Genomic DNA, 25595 nt, shown 5'->3' with positions numbered 1-25595 from the left:
TCCCCCCTTATGCTTGTAAAAATAATGACACTCCCTGCTCAGCCTGCTTGCCCAGCTCACTGGGGGCCGGGGGCTGGGAACAGCCGCTGCTGACTGTCCTGGCTGGAGACGGGGACCCTGTGGCAGGAAGAGGGAGGTTCTCCCAAGCAGAGGGACATGAAGGGTAGATTTTAAGTCTTTCTGGTTTTCTTTTTAAAATGTAATCGCCCTTGAATGCAAGACCCTGGAAGAGCCCTGGGCTGGCCAGCCATGGCTGCGGCGGCGGAGCTGGTGGCCGAGCCCAGGGGTGCTTCTTTGGCTGGTTCGGATTGTGTTTGGAGTTTGGCCTTGGGTGGGGCCCGAGCAAGGGGTCTGTGTGGCTACAGCGTGGCACGTGGCATGCGGGCAGTGTGCATGCGAGGGTGCAGGCATGCGAGACGACATCGGCAGCAGACAAGAGTAATGAACCCTGGACGAAGCCGGAGGAGAGATACAAAGAGGACATAAACCCGGTTCTCAACTAACCCGTGGGTTACAAACTAGGTTGTGCTGTAGGTTTGTAGAAAAATTGTGTTTGCAAAGATGGCACTGGTTAGGCAGCCGGGGCGCCCCAGGCTGGCCCCAGTATTCAGTCCACAGAGGGCCTGGGGGTGCGGCTGCCAGGCTTCCCTAGCCCGTCCCCCAGCACCGGGCAAGCGCTCCTTGGGTTACAGGGCCCAGGGAGGGGCTGTGGCTCAGTGAGCTGGCAGTGATCCCCCAGCTCCCGACCTCGGCGACGTGGCTGGTCTAGACCTCCTCCTCCCCTGAAGACACCATGAGCCGCATGGCAACTGGGAGGTGGTCGGTCAGGCCCGACAGCTGGGTGATGAAGCTGAATTCTTCCACCTCCTGGGTTGAATGGGGAAGGAGAGAAGCAGCCTGGTTAGACCCCAGGGAGGGAGCTGGGTTAGATGTGGGGTTGTGGGGCCCACAGTCCCCCTGCCAGGACTCACAGCCTTCCAGTCGGGGCACAGCCCATCCTCAGCGTGCAGCATGTAGTCAATGCGCCTGCCGTTTCCCTTCAGCAGATCTTTGCGCCCCTTTTGGCCGCCCCCTGGGCTCTTGCTGGTGGGGAAGGCAAGGTACTCTCTGCGGCCTTCCTCACTCTCCAGGACCCTGTGGTGGGGAACAGGAGGGGACACAATGCAGTGAGCATTGTGGAGCCAAAGAGTGGGGCTGTTGGGCTCCAGAAAGGCCCCAGGCCCCCTGTTACTTCAGGGGAAGGGTCTGTCCCCAGACTTTAGAGCCTGCACTTCTTCCCTGGCTGTGGGGTATTTCTCACGGTGCTCCAATCCCAGCCTTCTGGGTCCTTTCCTGACATTGCTGCCCTCAGACAGCGGCTTGCCAGCCCCCCAGAGCCTGGGCATCCCTAGGAACTGCCTCCCACAAGCCAGCCTCAGGCCTGTGTCTGGGGCAGGTGGGTGCCCAGTCAGTTTGGGGCACATGTGCGGAGAGGCTGGGTTCCCGTTAGGGCCAGGCAGCCACAGACCAAGACACTGATGACATGTGGAGCAGCAACAGCCGGCCTGGCCTCCACCCTTGATAATTAATTCCAGCAGCAGTGATGTGAGAGTTACTGATAGCTATTTTTTAAATCATCTCATGAAAAGATAATTTTCTCCATGTAAGATGATGTTTCCAATTTAGTCTATAATCTAATTAATTGGCTCAGATGAGCTGCAAGGTACCATGGCTGTGACCATGCGGTCTCAGGCTGTAAGTGATAAATTTGTCTTTTATGGAAATGGGCTCGGCAGTGAAGTTGGGCTGCATGGAACTGTTGGGAAGATGGCGGGTGCAGGCCTGGCCCAGTGTGTGCCTGGCACTCCTGGGCTGGGCCCCTGGAACTGCTTACCTGTTGCCAGCCAGGCCTGGGCAAGATGAGCTCTGACTGCTGGTTTAGGGAAGGGCTCCTGGGGTCTCGTGCGAGGCCTGTCCCAGGGCACAGTAGGGCAAGGGGCAAGAGAGGCAGGTGGGGTGCTTACTTCTGCAGGTTGTCCGGTGTGCACACATCCTCGTCATAGAGGCCACTTATTTCCAGCAGAGTACCTGGGGACATGGGAGAGTCTTGGAGAGGGGTCCCTTGGAACAGGAGCCCAGCCCCAGTCGAGGGGTCCAGGGTGTTCCCAGTGGAAGCATGGGTGCCCCAGCCCTCTGAAAGCCCCGGCTCACCAATGGCCCATGGCTTCTCCTCCCCAGGCCCCAGGCGGCAGGGGTCCTTGTAGCGGGTGAACAGGGCATGCTGCTGCTCCAGCTTGTCATCTGTAGGAGGAGGTAGAGAGACACATAGGCCTCAGGGGGTGCCCACCAGGTGCCCCCTAGGTCCCCACCTCCATGGGTTGTTGGCTTTTGGGTCCCCGGTTTTCTAGGTTCTTGAACATGACCCCCCACTCCAGTCTTCAGCTTTCAGCTTCCCCTGGGAGGATGGTGGTCACTGCCTCTGAGGTCATCCCAGATACAAAAGCTGACGTTGGCTGCTGGGTGAGAGGCCAGTGCCACCCAGCTGGGCCCCACCCTCATCTCAGAAACTAGGGGAGTCTTGGGTGAAGGGGCGTTCCAGAGAGGAAGGGCTGGCATTGTCCTTGTGAAAGAGATACTGCCTGAAGCTTCAAGTGACACTGAAAGCCGGCTCAAGGGTGGCTCTGTTTCTAAGGAGAAACCCAGCCCGGCTGCAGGCAGCGTGAAGTGCTTCCGGATGCGGCCTTGTCCCCACTGAGGACCCTTCCCACGGAGATTAGGTGCAGGAATCTGTGGCCTTCTTCAGCCTTCAACATTTTCCTTTATCCAAGAGTGTTCTTGTGTAGTTGTTGGATGTTTATGGCAATACTACATGACTGATTGGGCCCGGCGGCATGGCCTAGCGGCTAAAGTCCTCGCCTTGAATACCCCGGGATCCCATATGGGCGCCGGTTCTAATCCCAATCCCGGCAGCTCCACTTCCCATCCAGCTCCCTGCTTGTGGCCTGGGAAAGCAGTCGAGGACGGCCCAAAGCTTTGGGACCCTGCTTCCACGTGGGAGACCTTGAAGAGGTTCCTGGTTCCCGGCATCGGATCGGCGCACACCGGCCGTTGCGGCTCACTTGGGGAGTGAAACAACGGATGGAAGATCTTCCTCTCTGTCTCTCCTCCTCTCTCTGTATATCTGACTTTGTAATAAAAATAAAATCTTTAAAAAAAAATACTACATGACTGATTTAAAAATCTATACATGGCTTGCACTTTCCTATGAAACAAGCATGTGTGTAAAAGCAAAATGTTAGCTCTTCATAAAAGGAAGGGGATATAATGAGGCTGGCATGGTACTGTAGGCTAGTTCTCTGCTTGCATAGCTTGTCAGTTCATGTCCCACTTCCCATCCGGCTCCCTGGGAGGGCACAGAGGATGGATCAGCTCAGCTGCGGCTATTGCAGCCATTTGGTGAGTGAGCCAGCCAGCAGGTGGAAGATCTTTCTCCTCTCTGTAAATCTCTCTTTTTAAAGATTTATTTATTTTTATTGCATATGGCTGGTGCCGATCCGGACAGGAGCCAGGACCGGCCCCATATGGGATCCCGGCATAAAATACGCTAGGCCATGCCGCCAAAATGGCAGTTCCCTCCTATGTCCAAAGTATCTGGACACAAGGCCTTTCTTCCTTTCTGGAACTAGCAGGAAGGTTAGTCTTAGAAGCATGTGCTATTGGTAACCTAGGCTATTTGGAGTGAAGTGAGCTAACCTGGTGGAGGGCAAGGGGCACACACACACACACACACACCCTGGTGGAGGGCAAGGGGCACACACACACACACACACACACACACAATGTATATATATAATGTAGTGGGCATTTGCCAGGCTGACCCCTGGAGTACTAGAAGTAGAGCAGGGGGATTCGAACTGGCGCCCACTTGAGCTGGGCCTGCACTGTAGGCAGAGACTTTACTTATCAAGCCACAGTGCCGGCCCTAAAGGGCTGTTGCTTCAGCAGGTACTTCAAGTTTCACAGGTTGGGCTGATACTGACGTCAGCCTGCAGCACCAGCAGCCTGTTGGATCCGTTTCTGACCAGCTGCTTTGCTTCCAGCTCCCTGTAATGGTCTGTGATGAACAGCAGAGGGCAGCCCAAGGGCTTGTGCTCCTTCACCCATGTGGGAGACCCTGAAGCAGCTCTAGGCTGTTGGCTTTGGCCTAGCCAGCTCAGCCCTGGCTCTTTGGGAGTGAACTAGCAGATGGAAGATCTCTCCCTCTCTCTCTGTTTTTCAAATAAATCTTAAAAAAAACAACAACAACAAAAACAAAACAAAACAAAAAAACCACTGCACAGGTGAACTTTGTCTTGCAACTCTTGCAGCCCAGTGGTTTGAGACTTGCTTTCCCACAGTTCAGGGGCCTGCACTGTGCGGTAAAAACCTCCACCTGCAGTGTCAGCATCCCAGGTGGGCACTGGTTCAAAACCCAGCTGTTCCACTGCCCATCCAGATCCCTATTTGTGGTCTGGGAAAGCAGTGGAAGATGGCTCATGTCTTTGGGACCCTGCACCCACATAGGACACTTGGAAAAAGTTCCTGGCTTTAGACTGGTCCAGCTCCAGCCATTTGGGGAAATGAATCAGCAGACAGAAGATCTCTCTCTCTCCCTCTCTTTCTCTGTAACTGCCAGTCAAATAAAAATAAAATCTTTTTAAAATAAACAACAAAAGACTTTATTCTGAGCGTTCAAATCCAGCCCACCCACTCCCTTACTGTTGTGTGACTTAGGAGCCATCCTCCACCCTGTCTGGCACTGCCTTCTCCCAAGGCACACATGCACAGGGTGGCTGCCCTTTAGGGTGGTGGAAGCAGCTGAGGCATGCCCAAAGCATAGTGTGGTGTGAGTGGCAGGTGCACCTCCAGGGTGTGTCTCCCCTTAGCCCAGGGTCTCTGAACTCCCCAGATAGGGGGCTCCTGCTGCAGCCCTCCTGGGGGAAAAATAGCCTACCCTCTCCTGAGGGGGCAGAGGTGTGGCCTCACCAGAGGAGCAGTTGTCAAAGTTGAGATCCCCGCAGACAACGTCAAACGCCACCAGCTCCTCGGGGTTGGCTGCGCTGGACGAGGAGGTAGATTTTCGGAAATCAGCCAGCCAGTCCTGAAGCAGGTCCAGCTGCTCACAGCGGATGGCGCTGTCCTCTGTGGAGGCCGAGCACAGAGACTGGGCCATGAGGCTCATGCGTCCCATCCTGACCCAACACACCTGCCGGCCCCATGCTCCTCCTTTACCCCCTACCCCAGAGAGGCAGCCCTACCTGGTAGGGCGTGCAGGTGTGTGCAGGCGATGTACCCGACAATTCTTTGGTCCTGAGGTGTGCTTCCCACCTGCACCTGGTGGGGAGGTAAGGAGTCAGTGCTTCCCCCAGCAGCCATCACTGCTGTATGTACCAGGGGACGTGGTCCACACACCCGCCTGGCCACTCAGACCCTCAGGCTCTGCTCCATGCCAGGCTGCCGGCTGGACTCCAGGGCCCTGGCTATAGCAGGCCTTTAGGGAATGTCATTTAAATAAAAAAAAATCACTTGAAATGGGTATTACAATTATACCTCACAAAGTCAACTCAAAATGACCTCCTAGGGGAAGATGGGGCTTTTGGCAGGGCTGGCCTGGGGCAGGTGGTGGAGGCCAACGGACACGTTGCCCTCCTACCCACTGGGACGCTCTTACAGCTGCTGGGGGTCCCATGGGAGGAGTCTGGGGGTGTGGTGGGCCCTTGTTCCTTGCACCTGCATTGGAGCAGGGCTGGCACCTGTGACTGCTGAGGCCCCTGTGCTGTGACAGCAGCAGCAGCAGAGCCCTAGGGCACACCTGAGTCCCCTGCTGGACCAGCCCGCTCCCCAGTTGGGGCAGTATGCTTCCTCAGTTTCCCCTGCTCTTTGGCTGCAGTTTTGCAACATCCAGCCATGAGTGTCTGGCCATTTAGTGAAGGGCTGTAGGGCCTGGGTGTGACTGTTGCTAGACCCACATACATCACTCACTTCTTGTTCCTCTCCCAGACTGGCATGGCTTAGTGCAACCACAGGCCCAGGGATCGTTTGCACCCTGTTGCAAAAACACAACTCATGAAAAACCACAGTGCCCCCAAAAGGCCACATGGTGGTGCTGTCGGCCCGTCTACGCCCAGGTGCCGAGCCTGTTTGCTTTATTCTTTCTTTGCTGAATGCTTTGCCCCATTTTCCTAGCTGAGCACCACAGTGAGGTCAGGGGAAGCTGAAGGGCAGGCCAGGCCCCCAAGGCACACATGGTCAAGGCAGGCTCAGGTCTGGCCTGTTGGCTCCTGCCCGGCCACCCGTTTGTTGGACTGCGTGTGCCAGCCTCTCCCTCAGCACTTCCTTGTCACCTGCCCTGTGCCAGTCTGGGACAAGGGAACCAGAGGCGTTAGTGCCAGACTTGGCCCTGGTGCTGAAGAAAGCCCACCTGGAAGGCAAAACACGTACATACGCAGGCCGCCGGGCACAGCCACCTCCCCCACGCCCCCCACTTCCCCTCTTAATCAGTCGTGTGATCTTGCCAAGATCCACTTTATTATTTGCTGGGCTTTATTGATTTCTGGCTCACGGCCCGGAGCTGCCGTCCTGTGTTTCTCTTGCAAAAACAAACAAGCATGCTGAGAGGTTGTGCCTTTCAGCCTCCTTGATACGAGAGACTCAACAGGGAAGGGGCCTGGATCTAGGCTGGGGGTGAGGGGAGGCAGGGATGGGAAGGGCCATGCCTGGTGCAGGGGTCGGAGTTGGGGGTGAACAGGCCCCAGCTGGGGTGCAGCTGTGGGGAGTCCAAGTCCAGGGCTGGGCTTTGTGTCCTATGTTGTAAATATTGGGCAACATAGACCCATGTTTTTCTAACAGCATGGACCCCCCACTGAAACACTGCAGGCCAGTGTCGGACCCAGCAGGTGGAAAGAGAGGCAAGAAGGAGAGGAAAGGGACACAGAGAAGCACAGAGGGGCCAGCCAGGGAGACAGCGAGCGGCCAGTGAAGTGGCGGAGAAGGCCGGTGAGGAGCGGCTGCGAGGCTCAGCCTGCCCCGAAGTGGGCAGGCCTGGAGGGGACACAGCCCCCTGGCCTGGAGCCATCAGTACCAGGGCTGAGGTGGGTACGGAGGGCCAGGCCTAACCACACAAGGTCATTGCTGCTGTGGAGATCAAAATTGCCCACGGGACAAAACCCCAAGGAACCCTGGCCGAAGGCCCCGTTGGTCGGAGGACCCCAGCCAACTGCAGCCTCTCTGGGAATGAAAAGCCAGAGATGCTCCCAACCCTGCCCGGGCCTGGCAGAGCCGCCCTGGGGCCACCGGGCAGCCCTGAGGGTCACCAGGGCCCTGGGACGCCTGCCCGCCCGACTCGGCCCTGACTCCTGGTGGCCACCAGGCTCACACACCGGCTCCTTCCCAGCCCAGGAGCAGACACGTCCCTCACCTGGAAAGCAGCTGTGTCTATACAGGCAGTGGCTACCACTGAGGCAGGAAACCCAGCTCTGTGGCGGCCAAGCGAGGCCTCGGAACACGCCGGAAGCCTCTGGGGAGAGCAGAAGTCGGCACCGCGAGCAGTGCAGGCCCAGAGAGCCAGCAAATCACTGCGGTAGCTCCAAGTGCCTCCAGATTAGTGGAAATAGTCACAATTCGCTTCAATCAGTGTCTACAGAAGCCAAGCCAGGGCCTGTGATCAGAGAGCTTGACACGGTGGCCGTGGGGAAGCCAGGAAGGCCGGGACCTCCTGGTTGGGCTGCGGGCCTGGCCCAGGGGCCCTGTGGCGGCCTGCAGCTCCTGGTCTGAGGGGCTCTGCACCAGGGGTACCAGGATGGCCAGGACCCGACACCCTCCCCAGCCGCCCAGACAGGGAGGAGGTGGCTGAGGTCACTCATCTGGGCCCTCAGCTCACGGCCCTGAGCCGGTATCTCCCAGGCCCTGACCCAAAGCACCTGATTCCACATGGGGCCCCTGGCTGCCTACCTTGAGAAACAGCGCTCCCTTAGAAGCCAGGGCGTCAGAGCCGCGCCCGTTGGGGTAACAGTGATAGGCCACGTCCATGACGGGGTAGCGGCTGGCAAAGAAGAGGCCGCTGTTGAGGAACTTGAAGTTGCAGCAGCCGCGGCAGCCATAGACCCCCACGTCGTACAGAATGTACTCGAAGTAGCCGTGCAGCTGGTCTTTCAACTTGGTGGCTGCCCGCTTGTCAAACACCTCCTGCAGGCACAGGAAGTCCAGGTTGGCAGGGAAGAAGGCCGAGACCTCGTGGTCAAAGGCCTCGTCCGGGTGCCGCCTCCTGCGCGTGGCAGCCTTCTTCACCACCGAGGCCTTGTACAGGAGCTTGCTGTTAGCGCCCGGCTCGGCGCCGCAGTCCGGCCCTGCCCGCGCCTTCACCAGGGACTCCCTGGAGGCCGACGGGCTGCCCAGGCTCCCGGAATCCCCGTCCCGCTGACTGTGGTTGGGGGTCTGGCCCTTAGGGCCGCCGCCGGCCCCGTTCCTGGCCTGGCTCCCAGTGGCAGGGTCATCGGCCTCCGGCGGTCGGCCACCCTCCTCGCCACCGATGCGCACGATGCAGGCGTCCTCGGGGTTGCCGCCGTCAGCCGGGTCGCTGGGGGCTGGACCGTTGGCGGCCTCCTCACCGCCACCGTGGCGCCCGCCATCGCCCTTGTACTCCACGGAGGATGTCCTCTTGATGCTCCCGGGGACGGCGCGGGCCCCGCCATCGCCGCCCTGTGGCGACACCAGGCTGCTGAAGCTGGCCGCGCTGATGGAGGTGTTGGTGGGCGAATCGATGTAGATTTTGATCTGGGGCCGGGCAGCGCCGTTGCGGATCCTCTGCCCGATCTCCCGGGCCCGGGCCTGGGTGTTAAACAGGTTGTTGAGCCTCGCCAGCGCGTCCGGGAGGAGGCAGAGGTTGGCGGTGGCGAAGCAGAAGCTCTTGCCAGTGCCCACACCCTTCCATTCGCTGAGCAGGGCCGCCCCGCCTGCGGCGCCCTTGTCCTGCAGCCGCGAGTAGGTGTAGGGCCGGCGCACAGACTGCAAGGGCGACCAGAAGATGAAGCCGACGAGGGCGAGGGGCAGCGAGGCCACCAAGAGGGCCAGGTAGATGGGGGTGAAGAGCAAGGTGCAGAGCAGCTGCAGGCAGCACGGGTCATCCGCCCGCTGGCGCTTCTCGTAGGTGGTGGGCCGGAAGGAGGCGGCCAGGCGGTCCAACAGCCAGTAGCATGGGAAGATGAGGGCCCAGGACACAGCGTGCAGGGCGGACAGACAGCTGGTGGGAAAGGGGGTCGTGTACAAAACCATCGCAGCTCCCTGGGCGCCGCGGCCAGCCCTACTACATGGTGTCTGTGGCAGCCGCGGGCACTTTCCTGGGCCGGGGTGGGAGGGGTGTGTGTGTGTGTGTGTGTGTGTGTGTGTGTGTGTGTGTGTGTTGGTGGGGGATACACTGGAGGAGGGTCACCTCCTGGCACGGCGTGGCTCCGGGTGCTCAGGGGCGAGTGCTGACCAGCCGCTCATGGTGGGCCTCAGCAGGCCATGCCGGGGAGCCTGCAGAGACAAGAAAGAGCTCGTGTTGATATTTAGGGAGCAGGTTGGCCCCGGGGGGCTGTCTTGCCAGCTCACCCCCCACTTTGTCTCCTGCAACTTGCACAGGACTGTTCTAAGGACCAATCCAGGGCCAGCAGGCTTACATGGGACACACAGGGGCCTGAGCCCACACTCTAGGAATGTTTTACTCTCTTGGAGTAAGTACCTTGATAACAAGACTTCACTAAATGGCTACCTTGACCTGGAAAACCTGCCTGGGTTTTCTGAGGGGGTACAATTTTGAGGATGCTAAGGGGACAGGCTGGACAACCCACAGGCTGCCTGAGGAGCAGTGGAAGCAGCGAGGGCTGTGTCCCAAGGGGGCCTCGGTCATAGGCGCTGCAAACACAGTCATTGATACCCAGTGCCAAGTGAGTCAAGACAGAGATGGGCCAGAGGGCAGCTTGCTGGCCAGGCTCTCCTGGGGGCTCGCCTGCAGCATCCGACAGAGCCCAGGTTGAAACTCCTGTCCCCAGGCGTAGGACCAGCCTGTGTCCTAATGACCCCCAAGAAGGGCAGGAGACCCAGTTGCAGACCCCCACAGTGCCGGGGACACTTGGAGACACTTCCTGAGGTGAGGCGGGTCTGGCCCCAGCTGGGACTGCTGTCTGTCAGGCTCTTTGGGACCCGCCCCATGGTATCCGTCATGGCCCCCTGCTGCAGGGGTTCCCAGGGCTGGGCTCCGGACGGGCTGCCAGGTGCGTTCACTGTGCTGAATGTAAAATCAATAGACTTGTCTGGAGTGTTGACTCAGCCTCCAGGGACCCATAGGTGAGCGATCTGTGGCAGAGCCTGTGTGCCCAGGTCAGCCAGGCATGCCTTCCCACCCACCCCCTTCTGCCCTGGCCCTGAACCGTCTCCTCCTGCCAATGAACCCGAGTGCCCAAGCTGCAGGTCTGGGTGTCATCCAGAACCCCCGCCTTCTGACCCCTCGGTCAGGCCTGCCCCACTGGCAGCCTTGTCCCCTCCTGGGGCTTGCTTCGTGCTTGCTGTCCTGTACCCAGTCATGCCCCATCCCTCCATCCCTCACCTCCTTACTCATGCTTTCTCCCTTGGGACCCAGCCTGGAAGTCATCTCCCTAGAAAGGATCCTTTGCTGTCCCCTTGCCCAGCTGGCTTTGGTGCATCCACTGGGGCTCCTGTCCTGGTCCACAAATGGGACAAACCCAACTTTCTCAACAGAATGGAAAATTCTAGAAAGAAGGAGCTGCCTAGGGATACTGTAAAGCTCTTGGCAAACAGTGGCAGGTGCTTAAGAGTGGGTCTGAGCGCAGCTGCTGTCCCAAGGTGGTGTGAGGAGGGCCCTGCTGTGAAGGGTCAGTGGTCCAGGGGTGCCAGGGCAGGGGGCAGGGGGCAGGCCAGGCTGTGTCTCCCTGTGAAGTTGAGCTGGGACTGAGCCCGCCCTGGCTAATGCCTTTCACAGGGATTCAACTTTGTTCTGGGAGCTTGCTTTGAAGCCAACCCCCAACCCTGGGTAGCGTGGCGTTGGGAGTGGCAGGCGTGTCTACGCGGACCTCAGCCCCACGCCTCAGTGACCTCCGGTTGTGTGGCCAGCACCGGTGACTCAGAGTTTGGTGGCTGGCGGGGCTGCAGTCCTCCCACGCTCACCATCTGACTGGGGACTCAGGGATGCACGCACTTGCTGGCTCCCGGCTGTGAGAGGAATCTTCAGAGGAGGTAGCAGCCCTCCTCGCGCACATAGGCAAGGTGGCCCAGCAGCCCTCACTGTGTGGGGCAGCCCAAGGGGGTGTCCACAGGAGGGGGCAGGGACAGTGATGAGTCTCTCAAGGCTTCCCACCCATCCAGGGACCCTGCAGTTGCCAATAAGGTCCTAGGACAGGGCTCAGACCTGACCCCTGGGTGGCCTGGCTGTTGCCCAGCGCCATGGGGCATCTCTGGCCTGACATCCTGAACCTGGTCCAGCCACAGCCCCTTCCCACTGGACACTGTGTGGAAGGATCGGCCCAGATGGTCCCAGGGTCCCCTGCCCCTGGAGGTCCTATTGTCTAGGGGCCCAGAGTCCAGTGTCCTAGTCTCCACCCAGTCCTTCCTCCCATACCCCCACTGCCCAGCTCCACCTCACCCTCGGAGTACAGTGGAGCGGCCTCTCCTGGAGGGACAAGGTCCTCCTTGGTCTGATCATAGCTGCCTTGAGCCCCAGACCTCCCACTGCCCTGCTGTGCTACCCTCCTCCCAGCAGCTGCAGCTAGCCCACTCTGGGAGCCCTCCCCGTCTCTGGCCTGGGCGTGCCACAGGGAACCATGTGTTGTCAACCTGTGGCTGAGTCCAGGGTGTGGCACCCAGGTTTGGGGACGGAAATGTCCAACTTGGGGACAATGGGAGCCTGACGGCCCAGGGGTGACAAAGGTTGGGGAGGTGGAACCAGTGGGGCTATCCCGGGGCCAGGTTTTTTTGGGAAGGAGCACAGGGTTGGCTGGGCACAGATGGGCATGCTAGGGACTAGCAGCACTTGCAGCAAAGGGACTATCCTTTCAGCAGAACTGGCCCATGCCCCTGGGACGGTGGTGGCACAGCTATGGGTCAGAGGTGGTGGCTTCCTGAGAGAAACCTCTCAAAGATGTTCCCAGGTGGATGAAGCTCCTCCAGCACTGGCTGGCCAGGGGTAGGATCTGGCATCAGCTGGGACAGGCCACTGGGGACAGAGGGAGCAGGGAGGGGCCTGAACACCTGCCCTCATGCCCTTCACTCCAGCTAGGCCCCAGGCCTCCCCACATGCAAGGAGGTGGCCCGGCCTCTCTGACTCTCCTCAGCTGGTCATGGGAAGCAATGATTTTGTTCAGGAGTCAATGGGATATGAAGTGGGTGACAGCCCTGGGTGCCCGTGGACAGTGGTGGCCGCCATTATTCCTCTAAGGTGTGGTGAAGGGTCTGGTGCAGTAGCTAGTGGCTAAAGTCCTCGCCTTGAACACGCAGGGATCCCATATGGGTGTTGGTTCGAATCCCAGCAGCCCTGCTTCCCATCCAGCTCCCTGCTTGCGGCCTGGGAAAGCAGTCAAGGACGGCCCAAAGCCTTGGGACCCTGTACCCGCGTGGGAGACCCGGAAGAGGTTCCAGGTTCCTGGCTTCGGATCGACGCGCACCGGCCCGTTGCGGCTCACTTGGGGAGTGAATCATCGGACGGAAGATCTTCCTCTCTGTCTCTCCTCCTCTCTGTATATCTGTCTTTCCAATAAAAATAAATAATTTTTTTTTTTTTTTTAAGGTGTGGTGAAGACATCGCTGTCTACCTTTCCTACTGGGATCCCAGTTTGCTCAGCTGCCCGGGGCCCTTCGCTGGAACCCTTATCAGCCTGTCCCCTGGCGCTTGGGGCCCTCCCAGGTGCTGCCCCACCCCAACCTCCTCCCCACACAGCAGCTGCTGCAGGCGCACACAGCACACACAGAAGGGGCTGCCACCAGCAAGCCTGTCTCTAAAGCTCTGTGGCTAATTACTTTGTCTAGGGGCAATGAAGGGAGGGTAAACAAACAACATACTCATTAGCCTGATCTACACTTTCTCTGTCAAAGTGGAGGACTAGGGTGCTGGCGGCTCCTCTCTGCACCCTGGTGCTTCTTCTGGAGGGGTGGCCGGGACAGGGGGTGGCTCCCCACAGGGGGTACACAGCACACGCAGGTGCGCGGGACACCCCTTGTGTATTCCTTTCCTCCGTGCCCTGGCTGCTTCCATGCCCTCAGGCTGGTAGCTTAGCCAAGTCCGCTGAGGCTGGGCTGATGGGGCTGGCAGTGACCATGGCAGTGTTCACAGCCCAGCCTCACAACCTGGATCGCTTGCACAGGTTCCTTTCCGGAAAACTAGTCCCAGTCCCTGGGCCCCACCCCTCTTGTAGTCCAGGGTCTCCAGAGCTGAGCTGGAGGCCTCACAGCACCCCCAGCAAGGTTCCTGGGAATCCCTGACACCTGCTACTAGCCTGGGGCTGCATGCAGACCAGCCCAGGAGCCAGGCGATAGGGACCTCTCAGCGCCAAGCTCTCCTCTAAACACTGGCCTGAGAGGCCTCAGGGGTCAGCCAACCTGCCCTGGCCAGGGAGGGCCCCCTCAGGAATAGGGCCTTGGTGGGCTGTGGTGGGCAGGGCCTCTACGGTGGCCACCCCAAGCCCTTAGCTCTCTGGGAGATGGGCCTGATAGGTGTGCTGGGGTGTGGGAGCTGCCTGCCCAAGGGTCCCAGTGGACACTGACTTTGAATTTCTCCCGCAGAGGTGAGCAAGCCAGACCGGTTGGGCTGGCCCCTCCAGGGAAGCCGAAACAGCTTTGAGGGATCCCTAAGCTTGGAAAGTTTCTGGAAAGCCCTGCAGGGGAGAGATTACCCTATCTGGTGTCTACACTGGGTCTGGTCCCTCTTCAGGCTGCCCTCTGGCCTGAAGAGCCCTCTCAGAAGTGGTAGCACCTGCAGTCCTGCAGCCCCGAGAGACTTCCTCTGAGCCCTCTTTGTGTCCGCACAGGGGCTGGACCTGAGTCCGCAGGAGCTGCATGGAGCCCCAGGTTTCCGTAGGACAGGCCCCCTGCCCTGCTCCAATCCAATTATCGGCGGGTGCCTGCGTCTGCCAGCAGCGCTCGGCCCACCCTCTGCCTGGACACCTGCCAGGGAGGGTTGGCATGGCAACCTGAGCTGCTGAGCCTGGGAGTCAACTCGGCAAAGAACAGAGAAAAGCGGATGCCTTTTCGGGCTAAGGCAGCAAAGATGCTTGAGCTAATCCTCAGAAGCCACAGCCCACATGGAATTGGGGTCTGGAGTCCAGAGTGAATATATCGGCTGTAACAGGGATGCCGGTGGACATAGGTGTATCAGATAAAACACCTCTTCTTACAAGATACAAAGCCCCTCCCTCCTCCTCCTTGGCACATCCCCCAGCTCCTCAACCTGCCTCTGCCCGCCCCGTTCTGCACAGCCCATTGACACTCAGTCTCATCAGGCAGCGTCTGTTTCCTACACCCAGGATGAGTAGCCATGGTCTCCATCCAGTCCTGCTTCGCCATGCTGCTGTGCGGACACACAGCTGCCGACCTTGCTGCAGCATAGACCCGAGTCCTCGCTGCACCATCACACAACCAAGCTGCACGGTGCCAGGTTCTCCCTGGAACTCTCACCAGGCCCCTCCACAAGGCGCCTTGCATTTGCTATGAGACAGAATACAGAGCCGAAGCATCCGGTGGCTACCTCGAGTACTGACTCCAGTTCTGAAGACAGCCGGTCCCAGGGCTGGAAACATTAGGGCTGAGGCTCGTCGCAGCCCTGAGCTCTGATCTCCCTGTGCCTGAAACCGACACAACCTGTAGCTCGTTCTGATGCAGGAGTTCCCAAGTCCCCCATTTTCCCTTTGCTATGGCCACTGTGTTTCCGGCTCCTGTAGCCCACCCAAGGGAGCCTGAATTCGTGTGACAGGTATGGATTCTTACTAAAATTCAGTTCAGAGCAGCTCCTCCCTCTCCCACGTCCTGTGAGGCCTTGCAGGACCTGGTGTCCATGGGGTGCACCCCAAAATCATCCCTTGCACACAGCAGTGGCAGGTGACGGAGGTTACTGGCACACAGGTGTGGGGCCAGGTCCTGCTCCTAGCTATGGGCTCACTGGCTTCTCAGTGAACTATAGATCCCTGCTGTGCCAGGCATGGGCAATGACACTGGTTCAGGTGGTAGGGGAGGGGGTGTGGGGCCTGCCCCCTATCGGGGATAGTTTCATTACTGCTGCCACTGCTGTTCAGGCCCTGGAGATTACAGCCCTTGCAGGTCAGCAGCTGGGAGCTTCCTTCTCCTGTGGCTGCTTTGCTTGCCACAGAGGGCACTGTGCTGTGCCAGGGGAGGGCTCTCGTCTCCCAGCAGGACTTGATCAAGAGCTGCCTGGGTTACAGGTGCAGGCCCATGTCCCAGGCCTCCATGGAAGCCAGTTATAGGCAAAGTGGCCAGCAAGTGTTCACAAATGACACTTTCCATGGGAGCTATTAATGCCTTACATGGTTGCTGAGTCTAAAGCTTTGGGCAGCTGGGGAGCACTTCTGGGCCCAGCTGGCCTCGTCATGTCCCTGTCAGAACTCAGACAGCCCCGGATGAAGCCAACCAGAAGCAAACCTCAAGCTAGGGTGCTGGTGTACACGTGTGGGTGTTTACAACAGCAGGAGCCCAGGGTACAGGTCTCAGTGCTGCGTGAAAACACAGGCCATTTTCATAGATGAACTGCTGGGCCTGGAGTCCTGGCCACCCTGTGCTCTCCTGCCTGCCACTCAAGGTTCACCTGCTGATGACCTCAAAGGGCTGCACGGTGACACCTAATCCACTACTGGCTTACCCCAAGTAGCACCTGCCTGCTTGCCCTTGGCTACCATAGGGTGCTCAAGGCACATCCATGGGCATCGCATCTGCCACTGCAGGAGCCACGGGGCCCCAGTGTGACCTAGGTGGGGACTGAGCCCTAGATGGCAGATGGGGGAGGATGGACACTGAGATCACTGCCCCACTCACAGGGCCTTCCTCACGCAAGGCAGCGCAGGATGGGTGCCCAGCTGAGCCTGTCACCGGGCCTTCTGGGTCTCCAACCTCAAATGCTCTGATCCTGCCTGGAGGCTGGGGTCAGAGCCTGAGCTGAGTGCCGAGGAAGTCCCCTGGCCTCCAGCATGTCCCCCAGCTGCCCAGGGTCATTGCCACCTTTGGGAAATACAGACCATGGGGTCTCACTGTCCTTGGGCCCTTCCACTGAGGCTCTAGCCCATTCAAGTCCCCACTTGCCTGATGAAGGCTCACGGGCCAAACTAGGTTTGGAAGCGGCTGCGTGAAGGAAGGAGCTGAACATATTTCCTGTGGGAGTGGAATTCTCCACACCCGTCCATGCAAGCTCCGGCATTTGTGCGGCCCCTGCATGGGGCTGTGTGTCAAGTACAGCGTCTCCGCTCAGAGCGGACAAGCTGACTAGGTGGTGGGCGGGCAGCTTGAGGCGCCAACGAGCCCAGCTGAGGATGGCGATGAAGCTTCCTAAAACAGAACACGCTTACTAAAATGCTTCTGCAGGGAGTCATTGCACATTCAGCCTTCAGTTTTGTGGTACACAGAACATCGAACAAACCGAGGCCCTGGGGAGAACTCGCATAGAGATCGCAAAGCAGAAGAGCAAGAATGAGTGAAGTCGGGCGGCAGCAGCTCCCCGGCTATCCCTGCAGCTGGGCTTCCTGGACCTGGGCAGGGACCCACTCCCCACGCTGGGCTCAGGCCCTTGCCCTGGACCTTTGCATTATTGGCCGGCCTCTCACCCTCCCTCTCCACAGAGCACCCCAGGAGCCTCTCACCTGGCTGGCACCTCCAGAATACGTGAGGGGGGAGGAGAAGCGGATTGGGAGCAGCCAACGTCCACACCCAGGGCAACTGGTTTCCTTGACTATGAATCGCTCATTTGTCCGCAACAGAAGCTGCTGAGGACTTTATGGGGGCTCCAGTCACCCCACGTTCTGGCTATGTGCTGCCACCAAACTTGCCTTCCCCTGGGTCTTTTGTGGCCTTGCTTCCAGCTCACACCTACATCTCTGGCAGTGGTAACCTGGTTACCCTACTTTGGGCTGCTGAACCTTGCACCCCACAAGGGGAGACAAGAACTCTTGGTTCTGGCTGTGGCAGCTCTGAATGTCTTCATTCAGGATTGACCACCTGCCTGGGTCAAGGTCAGAGTAGCCCTTGTTCCCTCGGCCCTCGTCTCTGCATGCCTGTGGACAGTACCCTTGCTGCACTGCCTTGGCTCTGGGAGCCAGGTGCTCCCTGGACCTGAGGTGGGGTTGCACGTCCCGGTGGCCTAGTGGTTGGGCAGGATCACGTGACGGGTCCTGACCAGGGAGTTGTGAGGCTTGTTGTTGCTGGGCCACAGTCCTTAACAGATGGTCCCTCCCTCTGCTAGCTGGCGATGTTCAAGGTGACAGCCGTTGTACTGGCCTGGGTGTAGGGTGCAGAGGCACGCAGAGAGAGCCCAGCATCACCCACCTCCATCAAGCAAGGCTTCTGGGTTGCTGTCACTGGCCCCTTTGCTGGAGGCCAAGACAACCCTGACTGACAGCCAGCCCTCGGTTTTCCAGCCACACAGCCAGCTCGACCCTCCAGAGCCTGACTCTTTTTGGAAAGATCTCCATTCCGAGTGGCAACAATGATGTGACTTTGCCCAAACATGAGCCAGCTGGGAGGCGCCTTCCTCCTCACCTGTTCATCTACAGACTTTGTCTCCAGGGACCTTTGAGACATCAGGGGAGCTGAGCCTTCAGCTTTTCATTTATAGTGGACACATTCAGAGAAAGGCAGTAGCATAAGAAGCAAAATAAGCCCAGCACTGTGGGGCAGTGAAGGCCCTGTAATCCTGGGCTGAGCAGTCTGCAGGTGATGGGTATTGTAAGGCTCGAGTTCATGTTCGGAACCAGAAAGCTTTATTGGGAGTGTTGCTGGGCGAGGTTCACTGGTCCAGTACAGACAGCAGGCCAGGGAAGTCGCAGGCTGGTACTGAGCAGGCACGGAATCTGGGGGCCAGGAGGATTACACAGTCTCTGCATAGCAAGGGTGTCAAGGGGGAAGAGACAAATCCTCTGGAGTGTCAGTGAGAGGGGAGGGTTGCTCATCAATAGAAAGGAAAAGCTTAGAAGTGTCCTGATTAACGTCTGTGGTGTCCGCTCATTTCTGGCAAGTATAACTTGGGAGGCAGAACAGGAAACAGAGGGAGGGGTGGGAGCGTAACATTTAAAAAGGCCTGAACATACTGGACCTCCGACCATCTTTCCATCCTGCGCAGTAGTTATTCAGATTACGGAGTATATTAAAATCAAAAGTGCCCTCTGGCGGCCAGCGTGACCAGTTATCCAATTCATATCATGGCCAGGCCACAGTGGAGCAGTAAAGCACTCTTTTCTTATGGAGCTCCTAAGACAGCCCCAAGGTGCCAAAGTTACCCAGAAGACACCCTAAGGATGTCTGAGGATTGGTTTTAGACTAGGAGTTCCCCATTGTTTTCCCCTTTGAGTCTTCTGACTGGGTAGGCAAAGACCCATAGGCGGTTTGGCTGCCCAGAGACCAGTGTGAGTGAGAGCAGTCACCCATTGGGATGTCTCCTTGACCAAGTGAGGCCTGGAATGCAGCACCTGTGTGTGTGGTGGTACTGTGCCTGTGTGTGGTGGTACTGTGCCTGTGTGTGGTGCAGCACCTGTGTGCGTGGTGGTATTGTGCCTGTGTGTGGTGCAGCACCTGTGTGCATGTTGATACTGTGCCTGTGTGTGGTGGTACTGTGCCTGTGTGTGGTGCAGCACCTGTGTGCGTGGTGGTACTGTGCCTGTGTGTGGTGGTACTGTGCCTGTGTGTGACGCAGCACCTGTGTGCATGGTGGTACTGTGAATGCTGTGCCTGTGTGCACAGCAGGGAAGCCCCGACGCAGCTGTGATCTTCAGTGTGCAGGGAGACCCCAAAACCAGAGAAGTCTGAGAAGGACGTTAGGGGAGGATCTACCCCGTGTATGTCAGACTGATTGGAGGGTGAGGTCGGAGGTCCTGTCCTGGAGCCAGGTCTGATCCAGGGAAGGTGTGGCCTCACCAGGGGCGCCCTGCAAGGCTACACACCCCTCTTGGGTTTTGGGCACCAGATGTAAAGCTTGAGTTCACGTTCAGAACCAGAAATTCACATAGAAAAGAGTTCAGCTTAAAACAAGCTTTACTGCGAGTGCTCTTGGGCGAGGTTCACTGGTCTGGTAGACAGCAGGCCAGGGAAGTCGCACTCAGGGGACACCCAGAGGGCTGCAGAAGTGGGGGCTAGGGGACAAAGGCGTGTGCCTTATTTGGTGCTAGTGTTATATGCTCCCATTTGACTTTGGTGGATCTGTACAGCCACTGCTGGCCAAGAAGGGAGTCGCCTTCTTCTGGTGTGGTCTTACCAGCCACCCTTCTCAGCCTCCTCCTAGGCTGCCCCTCACTCACCCCGGCTGGGCAGTATGAAGGGCCTGGCATGTGGCTTAATGGGGAAAGCCTCATCTTGCAAGCACCAGGATCCCATATGGGCACCAGTTCATCTCCCAGCTGCTCCACTTTCCCATCCAGCTCCCTACTTATGGCTTGGGAAGGTAGTAGAGCATGGCCCAAAGCCTTGGGACCTTGCACTGGTGTGGGAGACGCAGAAGAAGCTCCTGGCTTTGAATCGGCTTAGCTCTGGCCACACTTGGGTAGTGAACCAACAGATGGAAAATCTTTGTCTCTCCTCTTTGTAAATATGATCTGCCTTCCCAAATTTAAAGGAAAAAAAGAGAGAGAGAGAGAGAGAGAGAGAGAGAGAGAGAGAGAGGCAGCACATGGAAGGGCCAGTGAGGAGTGTGGTCAGACCAGGCTGGGGGGCTGGTGAGGGGCGGGGTTGGGAGGTTAGAGCAGCAGCTGTTGGGCAGCAGGTGGGGACACTCAACCAGTCACAGGCAGCACATGGCTGCTGTGCGCATTTCTAGTGGCACAGACTTTGCCTTCTAGGTGTGTATCCTGGGGCGGGGTGCCCTCAGGAGAGAGGGCGGGACAGCAAGGTATTGAGTGGGGCTAACAGAAAGCAAGGGAGAGGCTGGGAAGGAGGAAGAGGAAGAGAGACAGAGAGGCAGGCAGTGGCACTCAGGAAGTCTTATCAAAGTCACACCCCTGCTGGTCACGATGACCAACAGATTCCTGATGGCAGCCAAAGGGGACAGGAGAGCAGGGCTGGCTGGAAGGCCCGGGCCTGAGTGGAGGGCCATGCACTCATTGGGGGTGGCCCTCAGACACTCCCTGGTGGCATCTCCGCTGTGCCAGGCTGCCCCTGCTGCTGAGTGAACCCGGCAGCTGGGGCGCTGGGTGGAGACTCAGCTTAAAGCCACCTGTTCCTCGCTGCTCCCCCTGACACACACCAGGGGTAAGGTGGGGAGAATGTGTCACCAGGCTTTCTGGCCAAGGTTTAGGAAGAAAACGTCCCCAACAGAGTTCAGCACAGCCGAGAGGACAGGCAGCGTGGCTTTTCTGGGATCTGCGGTCAGGAACTAGCCTTCTCATCTCTCCTCTCCCTCTGTTGGGGTGTCCCCGCCCTGCCTCAGCCACCCCTCGCCTCACCCCTTCTGTGCTGAACCTTCAGAGACACCTGTGACAGCCGTCCCAGGTGCCCCTGACCACATCACCCCACATTCCCCGTCCTGAGGAAGTTCATCACTCCTCGTCCACTTGCCCAGCAAGAGTTCGCAGTCATCCTCCCCTCCACTCTGCCCCCTCTCACCAGGCCATACTTGAGCCTCCTGACCCTTTGGACCTACTCTCAGCCCCGTCCCTATTCCAGCCTTCGTCCCAGACACAGCAGTCAGTCTCCTGGCACCTGGCTTCCCTCCCCGGCCCACCTGTCAGCGCGTGGTGCTGTGCAAAGTGACATCACACTGCTGCTCAGTTAAATCCTTCTGTGGCCCCAGAAGATGCCCAGGTACCCGGGAAGGAACAGGCAAAGTCTGCCCAGCATCCTAACTGCCATGACTCGTCCTGCTGCTGGTCTGTCTCCCCTCCTGGGGCTCCTCCCTCGGGGCTCTCATCTGTGAAAAGGGATGTGGTCTCGGCTGAGGACCTCCGCTTGGCTCAGGACTCAGAGCTGGCCTTTTCATCAAACCCCAGACAGTCCCCACTATGGCCTCTGACCTGACTTGAACAGGCCATTTCTCTCTGGGCAGTGGGGTACCACCGGGGCATGTTTGGCTCAGGTTGCCAGTGTACACCCCAGAAAGGTAACCAGTCCATCACAAAGATCTGACACCTACAGACTCAAGCTGGAAATGGAACTAAGAGGCTCCCAGCTTGACAAATCCATTCTAGAAAGAGGCAGGGACCTCGTGTGTGGCCTGGGGTTGTCTCTGCAGGTGCAGACACCCACCCTCCAAGTGGAGCAGGCCTGCGGGTCCTGCCTGCAAGCCCTGGGTATTTTATTCCGTCACTTACCTTGAGCTTCTGGGTAGCAGGCAGGCAATAGAAACCTCTGCCAAGTGACTGGCAAGGAGCAGTCCTGCCCTCTGCCTACTCAGAGCTCCTTCCTTCCCTGCTTTCCTCCTTTTTCCTTGCTAAGTTGGGGTGCAGACATGAGGCTGGTCCTCAGCAGCCACAGAGGGCCACTCTCTGTGAGTAGCCCAGAGCAGGTGTCATGGAGCACACCCTTCCCGCCAGAACGAGCGCATCACACTGAGGGTGTCCCCTTCCCCCCAAGCGGGAATAGTTGGTCCCACTGACAGATGAGGAAACAGACCCAGGAAGGTCAATGACAGTCCCTGAGGGGTGCAGCTGGGTCACCCGACCCAATTTCCCTTTGCTCTCTCTCTTTCTTGCCAAAGCTGAATATAAAGGACATGCAAATATATTCCAGACTATGTAAATGAGCTCCATCCAGTCCCACCTCCCTTTGTCTCCCCACAGGTGTTAACAGTCCCCTTGCCTGCCCAGCCTGGCCCCCTCAGCCTCCATCCTTAAAGCGAGCAGTCCCTGAGCTCTCAGGGGAGACTCCCGTGGCCTCCCTTCCCCCTCCCCATTTGTTCTTGCAGCCATCTCTGCTTTCTGGGCTTCCCCTGAGTTCCTGCCCATGGCCTGGTGACCTCCCTGGTGGCCCTGACAGTCCTTGGGTCAACATTTAGGGAGGGGTGGGCTCTTAGGAGAATCTTGCTGCTCTGCCAGCAGACCTGAGATTGCTGGCTGTTGGCTGTCACTGTGCTCCTAGATTCTGTTATATTCCTTAGAATGACCTGGTGGTTTGAATGAATACAATTAGGAACCTTTACAGCTTCTCTCACACATATTAGTCAGCAAACAACTTCTCACTAAAGTTGTGTTTGTTTTTCTTTCTTTCTTTTTTATTACTGGTTGTGTCTGTTTTTACTGAGAATGCCTACTTCACAATAGCTCTGCCAGCTTTGGGTTTTAGCATTAATTTTTTCCCAGTGGTTAATTCAGTGGTTAGTGGTGTTTGGATGCATTTTCCCCCCACAGCTAACCTGCATCCCCTCACTTCTAAGTGCTGCTGCTTTTCCCTGAGGGTTTCCTTCAGAGATTTGCACTCTCCACCTGGCACCACGATGCTGGGGGTCGGGAGGGGGTCCAGCTAGCTCTCCCCAGGCCGCTCAAACCAGGGATGTGATCCTCCAACTTCTCAACCAAGCCGCAGAACCTCTTCTTAACCACATAGCACTTCATATAAGGACATTCACGTGGAGCCCAAGCAGGGTGGCACAGATCTGCACCTCTGACAACCCCTCTGGGAGCTGTCGTCTTACCTGAGGAGGGGGCTCTGTCCTTCTCTCTGCAGAGCAGACGTCACCCGGTCAGGATCTGGAAGAAAATGAAGAGTTCACTGAGAGGATCAGAACAATCTCCGGAACTCAACCACCTCCGCTGTGGAGCCGCCTGCAACAGGTGAGCAGGCACATTGACCCAGGGGCCCCACCTGCACCTGAGGCGCAGCCACACCCTCCACGTCGCCCGACTCGGCCGGGGTGTGCGGACTCGGTTGTCCCTGTGCCGCCGTGCAGGGGGCGTGGAGAGCGCCGAGGCCAGGTGCCCAGGGTTCCGCGGTGGGAAGGCCAAGCCCTCCACGTGGAGGGCGGACCCGCGCCGGGGCGGGGCGAGCGCGGAACCGCCACGGGGCCTGGGCTGCATCTGATAGAAGGCAAACGGAGCGGCGGTCCCTCCTAAGCCCAGGAGCTTTGTGTAAACATATGCCTCGCAAAGATACCTGGGGTGGGGGAGCCGAATCCAGGCTGGGGAAGAGGGACCGTGGCTGCCAGGACCGGGCGGAGACCCGGGAAGGGCGACTCCTCGGGATTTTCAGAGCAGTAGTTGGAAGGGTACTTGTGTGGGCAGAGTCCTTCAACCCGGTGGCCACCTGCTCTTTGCACGCCTGGCTGACGCAGCCAGGGAACTCTGTGGCCTGCTGTGCCCGCGGCCTCCACCGGTGACCCGGCCCTGTGCTGCTGCCGGCTCCCGTTCCTGGCCTTCTGTGCGGTCCCGGCTCCTCAGCCCCGCCTTCCAATCCCAGGCCCCGCCTCGGCTCCGGTTTCCCAGCGGCGGGTTCGGTCCCCTGCTACTAACCTCGCAGCTCTTTTGCGCCACCCACTGCCCTGCCCCAATCCTTGTACCACACTCCCCACTTGTTGGGGTAAACATTACTCGGTTCGGCCCCTCCCGACGGTGCCAATCCTTTACATATGCTTATTTTGCAAATCATTCAGATTCACTGTTTCAGGGGAAGCGGAAATATGAATCCCAATAGCCAGGGACACTGCGGAAGAAGGTCTCATTTAGCAAACAGCGGGCTCCCCGCCCGTTTTAGAAGCCCCTGTGCTGGCTTAATTGGCCAATCTTCCACCTCCAAGCTCTGGCATCCCATATGGATGCCGGTTCAAGTCCTGGCTGCTCCGCTTCCCATCCAGCTCCCTGTTTGTGGTCTGGGAAAGCAGTAGAGGATGGTTCAAAGCCTTGGGATCCTATACCCACCCACATGGGGGACCAGGAGGAAGTCCTGGCTTCTGGCTTTGGGTCAGCTCAGCTCTGGCTGTTGTGGCCAACTGGGGAGTGACCCAGCAAATGGAAGATCTTTCTCTCTGTCTTCCTTCTCTCTGTAAATCTGCCTTCCCAATAAAAATAAATCTAAAAAAAAAAATACAGAGAAGGGGTGAGACCTGATTCTAGTCCAGTCAGCCTGCCAGCACATCAGCTCTGAGCCTCTGAAACCCGTTCCCCTTTCCACATGCTTGGCCACGGACAGGACTGGTTGGCACTTGAAACAGCCACATCAGAGTGGGAAGGTGGAAGCCGGAGCCGCGGGGCCAGTTGCTGCGGTGCAGTGACCTGAGTTTCCCTAAGGGCCCTTGTTGCCATGCAGACAAAAAAAAATGAGTTGTTTCCTCTGAGCTAAGGACCTGGCAGGCATCCCTCCTGACCAGTAGCCTGGGAGTCTAGCCTGCCAGGAAGTCAGAGGGTGGCCTGCTGCCCCGGTCCCTGGTTGCCTGGCTCCCGGCTCAGGAGGCTGAGTGCCTGCATGTATGCATGTCTGTCCTTCCTGTTCTGGCTGGGCTGACCGGACGCTAGACCTCAAGCATCTGGACAGAGGCTGGCTTCTGAGCCCTCCGGGCCTGGGCCACACACAGTCCCTCGCCCTCGCTCCAAGGGGCAGCAGGGAGAGGAGGGACTTGCTCTTGGTCTGCTAGTCCTAGCCCTCCGACATTTCCTAAACTGTCCCCTTGGCTGCAAGGCTCCTGTGCCTTGCCTGCCAACCCCTACCTCCACTGCGCATATTTTCCAAAATGAATTAAATGACAAGAGCTGACTATTTAAAATGGGGTCCCTTCAGGGAAGGGGAACCTTTACAACCTTGACATTCTATAGCCTTTCTTTAAAAAAAAAAAAAAAAAAGTCAGATCATTGAGATTCTACAGGGCACATCTTGTTTTTAAATCGGCTGCCCTTTCACAGGCTACAGCTTTTCCCCTTTTTTGAAAATAAGATCACACAGGTCAGGGGATTAGAAAGGGGAACCATCCCATCAGGGCCCTCCCCTGCCTGCTACACATCTCCAGTTCTTTCCCAAGCCAGCAGAAACAGTTCCCCACCACAATCCACACACGCATCCCCTCGCAGAACGCACCGGTAGGAAGTGGGGAAACAGAGGGACCTTTCATCCTTGGCGAGCCCAGAGCCCAGAGCGAGTGGGGCTCCCAGCACTGCTCTCCTGCCTCTGGAAGCTGGCGGTGCCCACAGCTCAGTCGGGGCCTCCAGCTTAAATAGGCAGTGGGAGCGGGGCAGGGCGGGCCTGGGGGGCGGGCACGGAAAATGGGGCTGTTCAGCCAACACAGCAAGGCAGTGTCTGTGGAGGCAGCAGTGGTCCCAAGCATGCGCCTTCCTGCCTGTCCACCAGGACGCTGTAAGCCCACAGGCCCCTAGACCGCAGGCCAGCACCTGGGGTGACCTGGTGGACGTGCAGCGCCAAGTGAGAGCTTGTCCCTGGAGACACCGAGCTTGGCCTGGCTGCTGGCTGTGCCT

The 25595-nt window shown here is 58.3% G+C and overlaps 1 protein-coding gene across 2 annotated transcripts in view; it reads right to left on the bottom strand.

Moving 5' to 3' along the window:
• Nucleotides 1–464: 464 nt before the first annotated feature.
• The window catches only part of SMPD3 (sphingomyelin phosphodiesterase 3), a 251544-nt gene continuing 226413 nt past the window's right edge, over nucleotides 465–25595 (bottom strand). Inside the window, exons 2-9 of one of the 2 annotated variants that reach the window (XM_058675031.1) lie at nucleotides 22832–22845; nucleotides 7969–9531; nucleotides 5277–5352; nucleotides 5005–5160; nucleotides 2191–2280; nucleotides 2004–2067; nucleotides 972–1134; nucleotides 465–867 (exon numbers count right to left, since the gene is read on the bottom strand). In XM_058675031.1, the coding sequence (XP_058531014.1) occupies nucleotides 766–867; nucleotides 972–1134; nucleotides 2004–2067; nucleotides 2191–2280; nucleotides 5005–5160; nucleotides 5277–5352; nucleotides 7969–9288 (1971 nt within the window). In that variant the 5' untranslated portion in view covers nucleotides 9289–9531; nucleotides 22832–22845 and the 3' untranslated portion in view covers nucleotides 465–765. Of the gene's footprint in view, nucleotides 868–971; nucleotides 1135–2003; nucleotides 2068–2190; nucleotides 2281–5004; nucleotides 5161–5276; nucleotides 5353–7968; nucleotides 9532–22831; nucleotides 22920–25595 lie in introns of those variants that run through there. The other variant, XM_004583973.3, reaches the window with a different exon arrangement.

The sequence above is a fragment of the Ochotona princeps genome, chromosome 16 (assembly GCF_030435755.1).
Source record: "Ochotona princeps isolate mOchPri1 chromosome 16, mOchPri1.hap1, whole genome shotgun sequence".
Classification (NCBI taxonomy): Eukaryota; Metazoa; Chordata; class Mammalia; order Lagomorpha; family Ochotonidae; genus Ochotona; species Ochotona princeps.
The sequence above is the reverse complement of the archived record's forward strand: the minus strand, read 5'-3'. Positions and strand labels throughout refer to the sequence as shown.